Source organism: Xyrauchen texanus, chromosome 29 (genome assembly GCF_025860055.1).
Source record: "Xyrauchen texanus isolate HMW12.3.18 chromosome 29, RBS_HiC_50CHRs, whole genome shotgun sequence".
NCBI lineage: Eukaryota > Metazoa > Chordata > Actinopteri > Cypriniformes > Catostomidae > Xyrauchen > Xyrauchen texanus.
In genome coordinates, this window is record NC_068304.1 from 31,664,355 (window position 1) to 31,683,256 (window position 18,902).

Below are 18,902 nucleotides of genomic sequence, written 5' to 3' on the forward strand. Positions count from 1 at the left end.
AAGTATTTTTTTTTTTTACACACATTATATAAATAGATATCCATCAAATTGAATTGTGTAATCTTTAACAAAATTAACTTTGGTGCAAAAGAACAGGTAAAAATTGTTTTATCCTTATATTTTCTTTAATCTTTAGGTTGTTGTTGTTATTATCTGTGTAATTATATTTGTATTGTATCTCTTCTTTCTTAAGTATTATATTGAGAATATAAAAAAGTGTCCACCCTTTAGTCAGTGGCGGCCTTATGCACTCGGGGGCCCGTTTCAATAACTAATATGGGGCCCTACCCATATAAAACATAAACATAATAGAGCAGAAAAAGCAAGGATTCCTGTTGGTTTGCATAAATGGTATATTATTTTATTATACATGCACTTTCAGCTTCATGAACAGGCAGCTCAACATAGAAATCATCCAACCTTATTTGATTAAAACTATATACAATTTATACAGCGTTTTGGAATAAGCCTCGTTCTTTCACGGACGGCAACTTCTCTGCTTAATTGATTAGCGCAGTATATTTCCAGCTGTCTGGGCTGACATAAAATAAACAGCACAAACATCCCTTCAACTTAAATTATTAACAAAAGCAAAGAAGAAAACGTGTCTGACTGACACTGAACCGAACTTAACATAAATACAATGATGAGTGCGTTATTTCAGCACCGTGGACAGCTGAGCTCATCGTGCGGCGGGCGTAGATCTCACCGTAGCCCTTTTCAGAAATCCACCCTTCTGTGTTTGAGTGCTGAGAATGCCCTGATAAGTTCATCTTTGTCCAGCGATTTTGTCACCTCGTGCTCAATTGAAATCTGAGCCAGAGCTGACAGCCGCTCCTGGAGCATTGTTGACCTCAGGTGTGTTTTTATTAGCTTCAAGCGAGAGAAACTCCTCTCTCCGCTTGCTACAGTCACAGGCACTGTCATCATGAGTCGGAGAGCAATGCTGAGGTTTGGATACAGTTCAACTAAATTGTTTCTGTAAATGTAGCTCAGAATCTGCAGGCCAGTGGTTTCTTTTGCCGGCACGGCAGTGACAGCAGTTGACACCTCGCGCACAAGTTCCGCAGCGTCCACATCGCCGAGGGTTTTTTCTATGTTTGCGCAGCTGTCTTTGAGGGTGTAACTTTCCACGGCCCTTTTCATTTCCTCTCTTCCATAAATGAAACCAAACAGACCATGAAATGTCTCCATCAACTTAAAGCGCTCACTAGTGCCTGTAATGGCAGAGTCCACTAGTGGGAGGAAAACATCTCTCCTGAACATTTCCTCGCGTGTCACTGTCAAGGAAGGATCCAGATTTTGGGACTCGTACGGAAACTGGTGTTTGGGTTTTCGGCCTCGTGAAGTGGGGAAGACCATTGGCATCTCCATCTCTTCCACGATGTCTCTAGCATCTGTCTGGGCGGATGAAAGGCCGTTCTCTCTGTATTCTTTTAGGAATTTAAGAACATATCCCACCTCGCACTGTAGCACATCAATCCCAACTTGTGGGCTCTGGAGCAGCTTGCTGACACGATTCACCTCATGGAGAATGTTGTACCAGATGATGACAGTCAGCAGGAATTTCCAGCTTGTTATCTCCTGTTCGAGGCCTCTGGCAGCAGACGCAGTCTCACTGTCACCTGATAATAACAATAATGTTGTTTTTTAAATTTATAATGACGCTTTAAAATACCATGCGCCGCTGTCCATTGTACTGAAACAGCTCAATATAATCCTGGTACCGAGTGTGGTTTAAGTTTTTAAATAGATTAAAAAATACGTAGCCTAACACACTAAAATCATAGACTGTCTATCACAAAGTAAAATAACACACACTCGTACACACCTTTTTTTGTTGCATGATCGACCAGTGAAAGAAGAGCTTCGCCGACAGCAGGAAGCTGATAACGCAGCACTTTCACACTTTCCACGCGGCATTCCCATCGCGTGTTGGATATGGCCTTTAGGGTCATCATCTGTGGTACGTTTGTCTTGAAAATCGCCCATCTCTGTGTGGAGGAGCTGAAAATGGTGTACAGACGTTGCAGCACCCCAAAGAAGCTCACAGACTCCACTGTTGACTTCGCAGCATCTACAATGACGAGGTTTAGACTGTGGCTGGCACATGGCATGAACAGTGCTTTTTGTTGATATCAAGCACCCTTTTCTGCACACCGCTATTTTTCCCCCGCATGTTGCTACCGTTATCATACGCCTGTCCCCTGCATTTTTCGACATCCAGGCCTAACTTCTCCAAATGCTTCAAGAAGGCATCCGTTAGCCCTGCGCCTGATGTGTCAAGCACTGGTAGGAAACCGACAAAATGCTCTCCAACAGTAGCCCGGCACCGATTTGGCACTTGACAAAGCGCAGTGACACAGAGAGCTGCTCTATGTGTGCAGCGTCCGGGTGCAGTCCATTATCACAGAGTAGTAATGGGATTGTTTTACTCTTTGTATTATTGCTTCCACTGTCTTGTCTCCAATAAGAGTGATCAACTCATTTTGTATCGTTTTCCCCAGATAATGGTCAGCAATCTCTTTTGTCTCCGCTCGTCTGACATGCTCGCTCATCACTGGGTCAAACTCTGCAAGCAGCTCCACCACACCTAGAAAGTTTCCATTGTTTGTTTCATGTAGGTTGGAATTGTGGCCACGGAAAGCAAGGTTTCGTTCTGCAAGGTGACAGACTATGGCAATTAACCTTTTCATGACGTCGTTCCACTGTCTTTTTTTCAACATTTGCATTTGTTGATAGGTATTGTCAATGGTACTGTGCGTTTTTACGCGCGTCTCCAGCTCGCGCCAGCTGTCCATATTGACACGATGTGTATTCGATTTTTCATGATCATGGAGTGTGAGAGTGAGTCGTTCCCACATTCTGAAACCTCTGTGAGTGAGACTACTCGTACGCTTACCAAATAAGGTACAGCAGAAACAGAAGACTGAATCGGATGATTTTTAGTACACTAACCATGACCTGCGGATCTTTTCTCCATTTTTCATCTTCATGAAATATCTGTCCTTGGTAAAACGGCGGTGTGATTGGCTTTGTGGGAAGTTAAAATCATCTATCTGAACGGGACCGCTCTTAACAATATCAATTCGTTGGTCATCGGAAATTTGCTCTGGCCAGCACCCGGGTCTGTCTCTGTGAGCGGGGCTTTCTCCTGACATCTCCCTCACCTGTCTCAGTGGTGTGAACTTCATCGTCATGTTCTTTTCCTACAAACAATGTTTGGTCATCATTATTGCCAGCAGTTTGAGTAGAAGATGGATAATCTGAATGTTGGCTAACATCCTGTGACGGGGTTCGGCGCTGCTGTCGCCGGTAGGGTTACAGATGCTGGACCAAAGAAAGAGGTCACTTTTGGTAGACTGAATAAAGCTTTTCTTTTGTTGTCCGATATCTTACATTTTTCAGCACCACTGGCATATGTACGTTTCATTTTTTCCTGCTCAAAATAACATTTGAACTTAACGGTAAAAAGGCAAAGGTATAAACAAATAAACTACCGGTATTTTACCTCAGAATCACTAAGCCGTTCGCGGGGCCGGTAAACGTCGCCATAGTAACCGCGAGTTCGACCAATCAGAGACGTCAGTGTTACGCTTAGGATTGTGGGTCTGGGTAGTGTAATATTTCTCCAGAAGATCGCAAATAAAACACGTTTTTCTTAAAACAAGGTTGTTTTCATACTGACTTGTGATTTTTATAGGAGCAGAAACTTTCATTTCACAACTGAAATGGGGGCCCCCTTGGAGGGCGGGGCCCGTTTCAATTGAAACGTGTGAAACATAGGTAAGGCCGCCACTGCCTTTAGTCATCACTCGCGAGTTATTAATCAGATAGACTTAGGTAAAGTTGGTTTTATATTCGCACATTCGCGTTAAAGAACTTTTTCAATTAAATAGTCAATAAAGCTATTTTTTTTTTTTTCAGATTCAAAGCAGCTACATGATATTGACAACAAAGGTTGTGAACTACAACATTTTTTATAATCGATCAAAATGGGCAAGTATATTTTTAAGCATGTACTTTAGAGATGAATATTCAATGTGTGTCGTAACCAAGATAGGGACCGTCTAAAAAGTTAATATTGTTTTTCATCGTGTGCAAACAGACAACTACATTTTAGCCAACTGCAGATGTAGCCTACTGGCAAATATCTCTCACATTATGTGTTCTGATGCTATAGAATGTCCTTTAGCAACAAAACCTGCATTATAATGATGGTGTTTAAAAATGTGTTTATGAAATAATAATGAATTAATGTGTACATGAACTGTAATTTGGTAACAATCCAGACTGTAGAAAGGAAAATCATGTTTAATCTCCTGAACATAGTTAATTGCTTCATTTTACATCCGTTTATATTTATTTGAGAAAAAAAAAATGAAAAAGAACTGTGTAAGTGTGGTGGTTTTAATAATGACATGATTTATTTCAAAAGGTTCTGAAAAGCATCGAGACGACTGCTACAAAGCAAGTTGGATCATCTTGTCTGGACTCTACAGAACATACTACAGCCCATGTCTTGCTGTTTTATTCACCTCTGTTTTTCTGTTTTTATCTGTGATTAAGACTGTGTAACAGTGTTCTCCAGGTGTTGAATAAAAAGAATGGCTAAACTCTATTTTATGTTTTCCTGTTGTATGACATCTGTGTTTAACATGGAACTCTAACAATAACACAATTCATGTACATTGATTGATGTTTACAGTCCTGCAGAAATATTACTGTCCGTGGTACTGAATCCATCAGATTATTGACAAGTACTCAGAAAACATGACAGCAAACATGATGTTTATTTTGGGTGTGGATTTTGGAATAAACTGCTGCTTCAATGTAAATGTAATAAGTGACTTATCAAGGTATTCATCAATATTTTTCTTTCTAAATATCACATGAGTTGAATATTGTTACTACACAAATAACATTGTTTTAATATTTTAATCTCCTCAAAACGAGCTTTCCTTCGGGTTTGCACTTTGCAGATGGTCCCTTCTTAGCAGCCTGCGCATAGAGATCAATGTATTTTGTCCAGTGCGAAGGAAAGATCGTTTTGAGGAAATTTATGTTGTAGCTTCTGGTGTTTTATCTGTAGTTATATGTGATAGGTGTTGTGTGTAGCAACAACGTTTAGTTCACGAGTTATTGAACGCGGAAGTCCGCGAATGTGCGAATATAAAACCAACTTTACCTAAGTATCAGATAGTATGTTTGTACAATTTAATGTCCGCAATCATTGTCCCGTTTCTTACCTTTAACAAAAGAAAAAGGAAAAAAAGCGAGGTATCTCATTCCTTATATTTTCTTAAAACATGAACGATACTTTTGATACAAAAATAACAAACATCGCAAACATTTGTTACTAAATACAGCATGAAAAAAATGGAACCCAAGTTCTTTGAACTCATTAAACAACCAGAATACTTCTGCCGCCCTCTTGTGGTTGAGAGAATAATCGCAGCACAAAATCAACTCTGCGCTTCTGCGTCAACCTGAGTTCACAGTTCAAACGAGCATGAAATAACATCCTGGCACCTCAAAAGGGCTTCTTTCTGCACCCCAAGAGGAGTCTCCAAATCAGATACCTGAAAATTCAGGACGTCTATGTCGGAGGCCCCGAACTTCGCTCGGACCTGCACTTTCTCATACATGTTGAACTGCATTTCTTTGTCGGTCATCAATAGCAGCGTCCGCAGAAATCTCTCCCGCAGCTCCGATCGTAGCCGCTGCTCCTCTTTAATCCCGGTCCCCGATAATGACGATGAAGAGGAGATGGAAGTAGGACACAGCGCGATGAATCGGGGGGAGTTCGGGTCGAAACCGCGGCTGTTCAAGTCCGGACCTCTGGGCAGCCGCAGTACACTCACTGTAGGTTTCATATTGATGGTTTACATCTCCTGTTTAAATAACAGACTTATCGTGAACTCGCACGCGGTGAACCTCATCTTAAAGGCAATACTGTTACATTGTTGCATTAAATGATCTATACGTACCTCATTGACATAAAATACATTGCACATTTACTCTGTAAATGTGTCAGAGTTTTGTACTCTGTTTGTAAGCGTTTTCCAGCCGGAAGAAGAGACGTAATTTTCAGACATTTCAAAATAAAAGTCATGAGTCAAGGGGAAAAAAAATATTTCTGTTATTCATAAGTATACTAAATACAATGGACACTAAATTCATTAGTATACTAAATACAATTAGGACTACTGAAATATAGAAAGGTGAGGAACCAATGCTCGGTTTTATTATATTTCTCTCTCTCTCTCTCTCTCTCTCTCTCTCTCTCTCTCTCTCTCTCTCTCTCTCTCTCTCTGAAAAAAACCTAAACCTTGAATTTTCACTTTTACTTTTTTTTTTCCAATGCTTGTTGAAATCAAATTAAAACTGTTAACTTTTTCTTTGTTAATGCCATAAAACTTAATTATGAAAGTTTCAAATAAACACAGTAACAGCCATTCATATCTTGGCTATTAATTAATGGATTGTTAATACTGTAGTTATGTGGGTCATAGAAGTGAAATAAATAATTATTAAAAAAAAGAGTTGGTGAAATTTTTTTTTTCTTCACATTTTCAGACTAACGTATTAGTATGAGTAACAGCTTATGGTATATATTTTCAACTTTTGACCTAAACCTTTTCTCATGTTTGGGGGAATCCCAGCAGATGTTACGGAAAAAAGTGTCTGAAACTGTTCTTCATGCATATACAAGAAATGTTTTTTTCAGGTTGAATACATTGTGATATTTCATGATACTTTAAATCAACAGATTAGCAAGGTTGCCAATAGTTAATAGTAAAATGAAAATCAGAAACATCCACTTATGATTTCTTCCTCTTTTCTTTAACCTGTCCATATATTTCTACTTTATTATTATTATATTTTTTTTTAGGGGCTGCAAGACACTAACATTTTAGTTTGCATGCTGACACATCACTTCCTATTGTGTGACTTCCTCAAATATTGTATGCTTATCTTCTGTACTGCACCAGTGCTCTTAGACAACCTGTCTTCTCTTTTAATTTTAAAACAAATGTAAGTACAAATGTTCTCACCATCTAAATGTGTACACGATTTGATAGTGTAATTATATTTTTAATGTGGTATAATTAATATGAAAAAGGAATTTAATTAGCAGACTATTTGATAATAATCAAATTCAGACTTAAGACTTAAGAAGTGAAAGTAATTCAGGTAAAAGTGGAAGAGATTATAACAATTAGACTAAACGAATGCATGTTATGCAACAGGTATCCTATTCTATGAAAGTAACATTTGTGTACTGTACAGTAGGAGATATAGAATGTTACATTGTGAGATGCAGTACATATGTTCGTATATGTATTCTTATGTTTCTGATGTAGATAATATCCTTGAAAGAATGGAGAATAATGGAGGAAAACCATGTTAGCAACATCATGTGTAAGTCACTCTTGCAATACAATACAATCATTACATTTTAAACATCTATAACACAAACATAGAATTCTTGTGTGGTCCACAAGAAGTGCAAAATATTTATACATTTTTCTTCTCTCTTTTTGACAGTACAATGGCTAGTATTGTAGTATCAGCAAACAAAAATATATAATTTGTATGCAGTGGAATCAAAAAAATAAACGCTGTATGTCAGGGATTTCTCTCATTTAAACTTTGAAAAGAAAAACAGAAAGTTTGAGGATTTTGAACATTTTAAACAAAGAAATATAAATGTAAAATATATAATTTTTATGCCAGTGATCAAATGTAAGCAAATTTGTGAAGCTTGTTAACCCTGTGCAAAAGGCCAGATTTCTTTGCTTCCATTAAAGCACACAAGATGCTCTAAGAAACATTCTCAAATCAAGCTTTTCAAATCGAGAATTTCATTAAAAAAAATACATTAAAAAAAATTATAACCTTGACACTAAGCCCTTTACTTAAAATGGAATATCATACTATTCATAAAGTCTTTAAAATCTTAGTATAGTATTCATATTTCAAATTACAAGATGTGCCTAATAAAGAAAGAAGGTTATGTTTAATTGCACTGATTAGAAGTCAAACACTTGTTCCTATATTAAAATTGGGTTCTGATGAAGTTGAAAATATTTAATTTCTTTGCACAATCAGGCTGGCTTCGTTAGCGTTTTGGAAAAACAAGGAATCAGTTGGACCAAGGCAACCCAAGTAGACACTCTCAGATGGGTAACTCTACTTTTAGCAATTCCAGCTGCTCCCCTGAACAATTGAACTGCAAAGCCCACTGTATATCCAGCTGCTCTACGGAATCTAGTGTTTCCTCTTCCTTTTCCTATGAAAAATCTTCCATCACAGCCAAGTCATCCTCCTCAGAAAAACCTCTGCCCTCCGTGCTCTTCTCTTCCTTCCGTTCAACTCGCAGTTATGACATTTGTGTCTGTCACAATGATAAGGACATTGATCAAGCACAGAGTTTGTCCTCTTTCCTGGAGGACCCTTCTAAAGGTCTGCGCTGTTACCTGCAGGAAAGGGACTGTCCACTAGGAGGTGCTGTGTCTTCTGAGCTCCTGCAGGCAGTGCATGACAGCCACTGCTGGGTTTTGCTCATCACTCCAAACTTTCTGAACGATGGCTGGTGCTTGTATCAGATGCAGCAGGTCCTGTCTGAGGGGCCCATGTCACAGAGGATCATCCCAGCTGTACTAAATATGCCCATATCTGAGCTTCCACAGGAACTGCGCTTTGTTTTTTCTGTGGATTTAAATATAAACAAAGAGGCTGGCTACAAACAAATGTACAAGACAGTCATTCATTGTGAGTGGAATATTTTGTATATAGAAATCGATATGTTCTATTCAAGCCAATTTTATTTGTATAGCACCTTTCACAACACACATCATTTCAAAGCAGCTTTACAGAAGATCAGGCATTAACAGAAGATAAAACTGTAATGTCTATAATGTCGATGAGTCATCATTGTGTAATTAGATAAAATAAGATTGTTAATCGTGTTTAAAATAAATAATTAAATCATATTTGTATTAATAACCCCAGTGAGCAAGCTGAAGGCAATTGTGGCAAGGAACACAAAACACCATAAGATCTCAAAAAAAAAAAAAACAGACTCACTGTGGGATCCAGTTCCCCTCTGGCTAACATCATGAATATAATGTCAATATTACTTATGTATAGTGCAAGTCATGGTTTCAAATTATTAAACTAAGTAAGTGTTAAGGGACAGTGTTTAAACATAGATTTTGTATGAACTGAAAGATTAATGACCAATATCTTTGAAGTCCATCCTGGATTAATGGCAGAAGTTCACATAGATGCAATTGTCCTTGTTAATTGGCTGATGAAGGCTTTTGTTGGTAATTGATAGTCTATGTAATACATTTCAAAAGCGTAGTCCATCAATAGACCGAGGTGATGCAGGTAGAGATCAGTGAGGTGCATCGCAGTTCATCCTGGCCGGTAATTTCGGTGAGGTTCGGTGTGGTCCATCCTAAATCCAAGGTTCAGACAATTGTATATGAAGTATCCCGTCATATGGTTGGATCTGGCATCAGTTCATCCTCTGAAGTCCATCATAATAGACTGAAGTGATGTTTGGCAGGCACCTGCTGCATTTAGTCATTATCACACAGTGACACGTAGCAGTGGAGTCCAACACGAAGCAGGAATGGAGCTGGATCCAGCTGGTTCTGATGACCTCAGGATGGGAGTCCCGAGGTTGAGACAGGGAAACAAATAAAATAATATTAGCATAAATGCCATTCAATTTATTTCAGAGGTATAGATCATGATCAATGTTTCTGGTTCCGGAAGGTTGGAGCATAAATTAGGTGTATGCCTGACTAAATAGATGAGTCTTTAGGCTAGTCTTAAGCTGAGTGAGTGTGTCTGCATCTCGAACATTGTTAGGGAGATTATTCCATAGTTTAGGAGCCAAATATGAAAAGGATCTACATCCTTTTTTGGATTTTGATATTCTAGGAACTATTAACAGGCCAGAATTTTGTGATCGTAGTGAACGTGATGGAATATAGCATCGTAGAAGATCACTTAAGTACTACGGAGCTAGACCATTCAAAGCTTTGTACGTAGTTAACAGACTTTTTAAATTAATAAAAAATTTAACAGGTAGCCAATGTAACGATGATAAAATGGGGCTAATATGATCATATTTCTTGGTTCTCGTCAGCACTGTGGCTGCTGCAATTTGAACCAATTGAAGTTTATTTATTGATCTGGCTGGACATCCTCCTAGTAATGAATTACGATAATTTAGTCTTGAGGTCATGAAAGCATATGTTGTAATTACCAATATTTCTTAGAAGAATGCTGTTCTACAAACATTGGTAATTTGATTTTCAAAGGAAATATTGGTATCAAATATAACACCTAAGTTCTTTGATGTTGAAGATGATGTAACATTACATCCATTGGGAGTCAAATAATATTTTAGCGGCTTTTTGTTTGTTTTTTTGGTCTAATAATTATTACCTCTGTTTTGTCAGAATTGAGTTGAAGGAAATTTCTGGCCATCCAATCTATTATTTCATTGATACACTCTGCTAATTTGGAGAATTGTGAAATCTCATCAGGTTTTGATGAAATATTAAGTTTTGTATCATCGGCATAGCAGTGGAAATTTATTCCACGATTCCTGATAATATCTCCTAGGGGAAGCATATACAAGGAGAAATGTAGAGGCCCTAATACTGATCCCTGTGGCACTCCATAATTAAATTTTGTTTGGTTTGACAATTCCTCATTTACATAGACAACAAGGTAGCGGTCTGCTAAATAGGACCTAAATCATGCTAATGCAACTCCACAAATGCCAACATAATTCTCTAGCCTATTCAAGAGAATGTTGTGATCTGTCGTGTCAAATGCAGCACTAAGATCTAAAAGCACTAGAAGTGAAATGCAGCCGCGATCAGATGATAAGAGCAAGTCATTTGTAATTCTGATAAGTGCAGTGTCTGTACTGTGAAGAGGCCTAAATCCTGACTGAAATTCTTCGTATATACTATTTCTCTGTAGAAATGAACATATTTGGGAGGATACTAACTTTTCTAGTATTTTCGACAAAAGGGAGATTTGAAATTGGTCTATAATTAGCCAATTCTCCGGGATCAAGTTGTGACTTCTTAATAAGTGGTTTGATAACTGCCATTTTAAAGTTTCATGTCCTAAGGATAGCGAGGAGATAATAATATTAAGAAGAGGTTTTGAAATTACAGGAGATACCTCTTTGAAGAGCTTAGTTGGTATTGGATCTAACAAACATGTTGTGGCTTTTGATGTATCAATAAGTATTGTTAGCTCTTCATGACCTATGACAGCGAAGGATTGAAGTTGCATGTGAGGAAAATTAATAGACTCTGTTTTCTGAGGTGCAATGACAGATGATTGCATAATTCCAATTTTATTTCTGATTATTTCAATTTTATCTGTAAAGAAATTCATTCAGAAAGTCATTACTCTTGTGCTGCGACGCAATATCTGGTTCTGTTTAGGCTTTATTCCTAACCAATTTAGCCACAGTACTGAATAAACATCTAGGATTGTTGTGGTTATTTTCTATGAGTTTACTAAAATATGCTGACCTGGCAGCTTTTAGTGCCTGTCTGTAGCTACAGACACTATCCTTCCATGCACCACGAAATACTTCTAATTTTATATTCTTCCACATGCGATCCATTTTCCGAGCTGCTCTCTTGAGAGCATGAGTGTGATCATTGTACCATGGTGCAGGGCCTATTTCTTTAATTTTCTTTAATCGAAGGGGGGGGGGGCGACACTATCAAGAGTGCTAGAGAAGACTGTATTTATACATTCTACATGTCTTTATCTTTTAATGATGCTCTCTTTAGTTTTTTGTTTATACCATCTTGGACTTGAACTGACACCTAGTAGTGTGGATGCAGCATAATTCAAACACAATCATTTTCAGTTACCGATGCCATTTATGAACGTCATTAATCACAGTCAGCCATGGTTAACTTAATCCCTGAGTGAAAGTGTCCAATAAGTGGGTGGTTACTGAGATTAAGCGAGTAGTATTTGGCAGGTCATGTGATCCTAAAAGAGGAGGCCTTCTCCATGTTGAATAAAAATAGCTTTTTTTTCTTTCTTTTTTTCCAATTTGGAATGCCCTATTCCCATTGTGCTCTAAGGCCTTGTGGTGGCGTAGTGACTGGTCTCAATTCGGTTGGTGGGGGACGACCGCGTCTGAGACTGTCAGACGCACATCTTATCTCGTGGCTTGTTGAGCGTGTTACCGGAGAGACGTAGCGCATGTGGAGTCCCACGCTATTCTCCACGGCATCCACGCACAACTCGCCACGTGCCCCACCGACAGTTAGAACAAAACATTATAGCGACCACGAGGAGGTTACCCCATGTGACTCCACCCTCCCTAGCATTCAGGCCAATTTTGTTGCTTAGGAGACCTGGCTGGAGTCACTCAGTATGCCCTGGATTCGAACTCGCAACTCCAGGTTAGGTAGTCAGCTTCAATACTCGCTGAGTTACCCAGGCCCCCAAACAGCTTTTTTAAGGTTACCTATTAGAACTGGAGTATTCATTTCATGTGAGTGCTCATGATTTTATAAATGTATTTCAAAATTACTATTAATTTCTATAGGAGTAATATATTTTTAATGAGGACAAAATTTACAGAGTGCACATTTAAATATTTACAGGATTTACTCGAAATACAGTATGTACCATATCATGTATTCAAATGTTTCTTAGTCTTACATACAGAGTGGTGCCAAGTAAGAGATTGTAGTTTATCTTGATTAAGTCACTTAAATTCAGTCAACATTTACTCACCTGAGTGAACAATTCCTTTTATGTCCTTCTTCCAGCCAGAGATAAGGCTAAGCTTAACTAAACAGACAGGAATGTTTATATTTTATATTTTTTTCTGCACTGCTTTAGGTGACACTTGTATGTGTTTTGTTATGTCTGTCTGGATCAGAATATACAATTTCTAACATTTCTTTTTTTTTTTTTTTTTAACAGATTTGAAGGACATGCTCGAGAAGGAAATATTCTGCAAAGTGTCTGAAAGCGGAGATTAGTCACATCCTATGACTGCATGCCCATGGAGCATCCACAATCTGTTTACTTACTGTCTGATGCATATTGCACATAAAACTTGAAAGCACGATCTAGCAAGCTCTAATCATAGTCTACTTGGAAACAAAGTTTGTGTGACGCAAAGTTGATATAATTATGGCACGATGTGGGAGCAGCCTCAAGACATGGGTTCTGGTCCCAAAGAAAGCAAGGAATAATCACGTTCACTTAAACCAGGGGTGCCAACACTTTTTTATCTAATGATCTACTTTTAAATGACCAACTCAATAAGATCTACCAACTAAAAAAAACACAGTTTCATTTAAAATAAGAAAATGCTTGTTGAGACTACTGCATGTATCCCTACATGGAATTCATCTTCTAATTAATAAAAAAATATATAATAATGTTCAATGTTGATATCATTCAGTTTTAAAACTAAACCCAAAACACCTACAGCACAATAGATTACAATAGCCAGGGCATTTACCTTATTCTGATGACTTGCACTGAATGAAATCAGACAGTTTTGCCTAATCCGGGCAGTAGTATCGCAATTTCGCGCTCTGTTCTCAGAAGTCCTTGGAAGGCGCGTATGCGCAAACCTAGTTGTCATGGCAACTGAATAAACAAAACCTCGCCTGGTCAATATTTACTCGTCAAGTGCAAGTCAGACAAACTAAAAGAAGGAAAGACATTATATTTATTTTTATTAAAATTTAATTTAAGTACATTTAAATTTGTGGGATCTACCAGCATTGCCTTTACGATCGACTGGTAGATCGTGATCGACGTATTGGGCACCCCTGACTTAAACGATGATGAGCATGATTCTGAGGTTGCAATATTTCCTCTTAAGATTATATTTTAACTCCACTGACAGATTTAGGGTTTGAGTTAGTGAGTATAGTAAATTCAGTATACATTCCTGTTGACTATTATTCACAACTAAAAATACAACTCACTTTTGGCTTCACTCTGGACATTTCACCCATAAAATAGAACTCAGAAGGTTGGAGTTTTCGTAGAGTTTGGAATGACATACTATTCATACTACTCTTCCTACTTTTGCCATATCAGTCTATGGCAGGAATAGTAAGAGCAGTATGGTAGTATGCAATTTCGAACATAGTCTCACATGTGCCCATACGTTCATCAACACTTCCAGCTTTGGCCACTGGGGGGCAGCGATTTGAACTGCAGTAAGCAGTTCAAACCACAGATTCAACTGCAGTTCAAAAGCAGATTTCAGCAGCACATCTTTCGACCTACTGTTAGCAAATTACGGAGAGATCATTCTGCATTTTCTGCACACATTTTTCACTATCTTTCTGGTGTTTTCCATACAACCATTTGTAGAGACTGACACCCCTGAAACCTTAAAAACAAAACAAACCATGATTGGTTACTTTACATGTCAGTCAAATGGTCTCTTCCTGTCCAAGTAGGCTTCTTTTGGACAGGATATGTTGAAATGATCAGACTTCCGGATCCGCCCATCCGGATCTAATGGGGGCAAGATAGACTGTGGGTAGTTGGGGTTCACTGTTTCAAGTGAAGTTCTCCAGTTAGAGTGTAAGGTGTGGCCGACAACAGTTATTAATAAGCAAAAACGCATCCTGCATTATCATTGTATGCTACAATGCATATGACTGCTGTCCGAATGGATTCCAGTAAACTGGCACAAAGAGATTTTGCATGATTGTCTTATGTGGCAGGGCGGAGGGCGGGGCCGGGTCGTGATTCTGCACACCCGGCCCCTAATCAGGCTGATTAGCCAGAGAGGGCCGACTGGAGACAGCAGTGCGACAGAGAGATATTTACGGGCAGCTGTACGACACCTGTGTGTGTTTGTGTCTTTTGGTTCAGTTCTTAATTAAACTATTATTTATATTGTCAAGCTGGTTCTCGCCTCCTCCTTCCCGGGTTTTGGCACCAGTGTAAATGTATTCATGGAAAGGAGGAGGTGAGAACTGGCTTGGCAATGTAAATAATAGTTTAATATAAAACTGAACCAAAAAGACAAACACACACACACAGGTGTCGGGCAGCTGCCTGTAAATCTCTCTCTGTGACGCACTGCCATCTCCAGTCGTCCCTTATCCCTCTTGGGCTAATCAGCCTGATAAGTGGCTGGGTGTGCTGAATCATGACCCGGCCCTAAACAATTTAGCTAAACTGATGCAGATAACACTTGTTAAAGGTGGGATGCAATTGGTAAATACCACATGCTAAAGTGGCACAAAACTTTTGGTTGCCAGTGTTAATTTCAGACCTTTGAAAATACTTACATTCCATTAAATCTTTGAAATATAGAGCCAAAGATGGCAATAGAAAGTTATTATTAGAAATAATATCAAGCAGGATGGGGCATATGTTATCTTTTCTGATTTTAGGTCAAAGATCTGAGGACGTCCTTATGTAACACCCTACAAAGAACAAAATATTTTAGCTACACATTTTTTTATTTGTATTACTGTATGTGAAACTGTATTCTCTCACTCTGTTCCACCCATACATACATAGTATTGTGTAAAAGAATGAAAGCTGTGAATTTCATTAGAACAGCAGCAGATGTATATACAAACATCTCAACTTTTTTCCCATCCAATTTGAATTTAACAAAATACTGTACACAATACTTTGCTCTGCTGTAGCTGTAGGTACACTGTTGAAATTGGGAGGATCAAAAAGATGCTGGAGAGTAACTATGTGTTGCTTTGTGGAAAATTCAGTTTTTTCACGGGACATGGGAGTTAAGGGGATCTGCCAAGTCCTGGGCCGACATCCCCAATTCCATCATAGGGCAACGGTCCTGGAAGTGCCCAGGATCCCCACAGCTCCAGCAGACCAGCCCAGACTTCACCCATGGCAGTGGATTCACCAGCCCGCTGGGTGCTCGGCCACTTCCATGCCTCGGCTGTCTCGAAGAGCTCGATGAAAGCTTCCGGGTCATCTTGAGGTCCCATCTTGGTGAGTGTGATGTGAGGCATGACCGTAGGTGGGTCCAGGGTCGTGGGTAAAGACCCCTCCTGGGGTAACAAACCACCTGCCTGTCCTCCGCTTGAGCCTGGAGAAGCACCTGGAACCATTCACTTGCATTGTAGGGACCTACAGAGCTGACATATTCTTCTAAAAGTAATTTGTGTTGAACAGAAAAAAGAAAGTCATGTTTATCTGTGATGGCAAGAGGGTGAGTAGATGATGAGAGAATTTTCCTTTTTGGGTGAACTATACCTATAAGAAATCAATATCATCTGAACTTCAGTTCAGTCTTTAGGGTTTCAGGGTCAGGCTGGTATTCTCACTCAGCTGTGAAAGAAGAGCACTGAGAAGAGTGGGCTTTTTAATAAATAAGGTAGGTCTTGTCTAATTACACTGTGCTATTGCCCTTAAGTACCTGAATAAGGGAAATTTGGACATTCACCCCTTTGTATATTTGCCTTGACTCTTTTGTGAAGTATTATTGTGTAAAGCAGTCAATGGAAAGGAGGAGGCGAGAACCGGCTTGACGATACAAATAATATTTTAATAATAAACTTAAACAGACACAAACGCACACATGACGGACATGTCCGTAAACTATCTCTCTCTCCCGCACAATCCTCCGTAGTCTGCCTTTATCCCTATCGAAGGCTTGATTAGCCTGATAAGGGACCGGGTGGGTATGATCACGACCCGGCCCCGCCCTCCGCCCTGCCACATTCCTCCCTCGTTCTCTCAGGCAGGAGAGCCCCTGGCATGATGTACACCCCCTTTCCCAAGTGAGGGGCGTGCCTTTTTGCCCCGTCTGCTGGCAGGTCCTCCCAGTCTACCTGGATCAGGGAGGGGACCAGGGGAGGGAAAAATAAATAATTAAATAGGGGGGTACTTCCTGTAACAGTGTAGTACCCCCCAAAAAACACTGTAAAATGTAAACGAGATGGAAAAGGCCAACGCGGAGCGGCAGTGAGAGAGAGAGAGAGAGAGATAAAAAAAAAAAAACGTACTCGCCAGTTCTCCGATACGCCGTAGCTTGTTCCTCGGCCACTCCTCCACCCTCTAACAGACGACAGCTGTGCCTCTCCGGGTGGATCGGAGGCAGACCTCCAGCCCCTGGCAGACGGAACTCCCCGCCGCATTCTTGGGGAACAGAAGGGGTCTCCCCCGCCCCTGGCAGCGGTTCTCCCACTCCAGGCGGTCGGCAGCGAGCCCCTTCTCCCCTCGTGGTCAGCAGCCGTTGTCCACTTCCAGGCGGCCGGGCTCCTCGTCCCCCGGTAGATGGCCGCAGCTGCTCCTTTGGGGTGGAAGGTAGTGGAGAGCGGGTGCACGAGGGGAGAAGGGGCTCCTAACCGACCGCCTGGAATGGTCAGGGCCGCTACCAGGGGTGGAGGAGTCACCTACCAGCCACTGAAACAGAGAGGGAGAGAGAGAGAACACAAACATGACACGTGCTGAGTTAGGATCTGGCTCAGCGTGTAAACATTTTTGTGTTCTCTCTCTCTCTCTCCCTCTCTGGGTACTCTGCGTTCCTTTTATGTCTCTCTCCGCATCACTATAACAAGACACAGGTGTTATTGTTGATTATAAACCAGGTGACAAGCCTTACCGCTCTCTCGCTCTCCCGCAGAACGACACATGTCCACGCCCCCACGCCACAACAATCTAGAAATAATAAAATGGAAATCCAATAAAATTATGAAATTGAAGAGGTCAACAGAGCTCATGGAAGGAAACACTATAGACTATTAAACTAAAGTTAGTTTTGAATTATAAAGATATTAATTTTCCAGTTCTGCTTTTAGAATAGACATTTATAAAACACTGAAATGATCAATAAGGGCTTAACAAGCAATTCAAACTATACAGTCACATGTATGGATTTCAAATCAATGTACAAATGACATATGTACAAAAATCACCACAAGGAAAATATGTTCAATTCAATGTTTAGTTTATATTTTTCCCTTTTAATTCTGTAGTAAATAGTAATGCTATATTCACTACAATAAATCTCCATACATATTACAATAAAGCATCGATATTATCTTTTAATACATCGTTTAACATGTTCTAGTATCAAACAATGCAATTTTTTAACATATGAAAGAACCTGTAAAATTCAAGTTACAGTGACAAAACTTTTAAGGATCAATTAATAATTTTTTAAGAAGTTTACGGCAGAATATAAGATCCTACCTATGTTGTAGAATAGGATCTTAAAAAGACATAAAAATAAAACTAAATGAATCATGTATAAAATGCACAGACATTTTTCTAATCCTATGGTCGCTTCTCTGTGGTTAGTCAGATTTAGAGACGAGCCACCAGGCTGGAGAGAAACTCGAGAGGGTCTGGGGAGAGACCGCAGGAAGAAAAGATGACAGTGTTGTTTTAAAGTGTGGTGAGATTTATTATAAAAGCACTGTGATGCTTTACTAATTGTATCACTCAACATGTCTGTGTTTCCACATGGTGGGGATTTTGATTCATTAATTTGATTTTGCTAATCTATTTGTTCAGTGACCATTTCTGTAGATTACATCTATAAAGAGCACCTATTATGTTTTTTTTAATCATGCCTAATTTAGTTTTAAATGTCTCATACAATAGATTTACATGCATCCAAGGTCAAAAAACACTTTAATTTGCTCATAATTTAAATTGCAACATTACCTTTTTTTCCCCCAGTGTCAATAACGACTCGTTCAATGATCCGTTCTAAAGCGTTCATTCTAAACTCCTCCTTTCAGGGAGCCTACTCTGCTCTGATTGGTCAGATGTTTCCAGTCTGTTGTGATTGGTCTACCACTTAGTGTAGTGTTTGAGGGTGGGTCAAAGCAGTTCGCGAGCAGCCAATG

The 18,902-nt window shown here is 39.4% G+C and overlaps 3 protein-coding genes across 3 annotated transcripts; 1 reads left to right on the top strand and 2 right to left on the bottom strand.

Moving 5' to 3' along the window:
* Positions 1 to 339: 339 nt before the first annotated feature.
* On the bottom strand, positions 340 to 2,322 carry LOC127622912 (uncharacterized). Its single transcript, XM_052097076.1, has 2 exons — positions 1,832 to 2,322; positions 340 to 1,625 (listed from the first exon to the last, which is right to left on the bottom strand). The coding sequence occupies exons 1-2, from the start codon at positions 2,115 to 2,117 to the stop codon at positions 721 to 723; spliced, it is 1,191 nt and encodes a 396-aa protein (XP_051953036.1). The 5' UTR covers positions 2,118 to 2,322; the 3' UTR covers positions 340 to 720.
* A 1,055-nt stretch (positions 2,323 to 3,377) lies between these two features.
* Positions 3,378 to 6,081, bottom strand: LOC127622915 (gem-associated protein 7-like). The gene is made up of 2 exons (XM_052097079.1): positions 5,991 to 6,081; positions 3,378 to 5,894 (listed from the first exon to the last, which is right to left on the bottom strand). Exon 2 carries the CDS (start codon positions 5,874 to 5,876, stop codon positions 5,496 to 5,498), a length of 381 nt encoding a protein of 126 aa, XP_051953039.1. The 5' UTR covers positions 5,877 to 5,894; positions 5,991 to 6,081; the 3' UTR covers positions 3,378 to 5,495.
* Positions 6,082 to 8,186: 2,105 nt separating this feature from the next.
* LOC127623055 (toll/interleukin-1 receptor domain-containing adapter protein-like) lies at positions 8,187 to 13,614 on the top strand. Its single transcript, XM_052097257.1, has 2 exons — positions 8,187 to 8,778; positions 13,006 to 13,614. The coding sequence occupies exons 1-2, from the start codon at positions 8,187 to 8,189 to the stop codon at positions 13,062 to 13,064; spliced, it is 651 nt and encodes a 216-aa protein (XP_051953217.1). The 3' UTR covers positions 13,065 to 13,614.
* Positions 13,615 to 18,902: the final 5,288 nt, after the last annotated feature.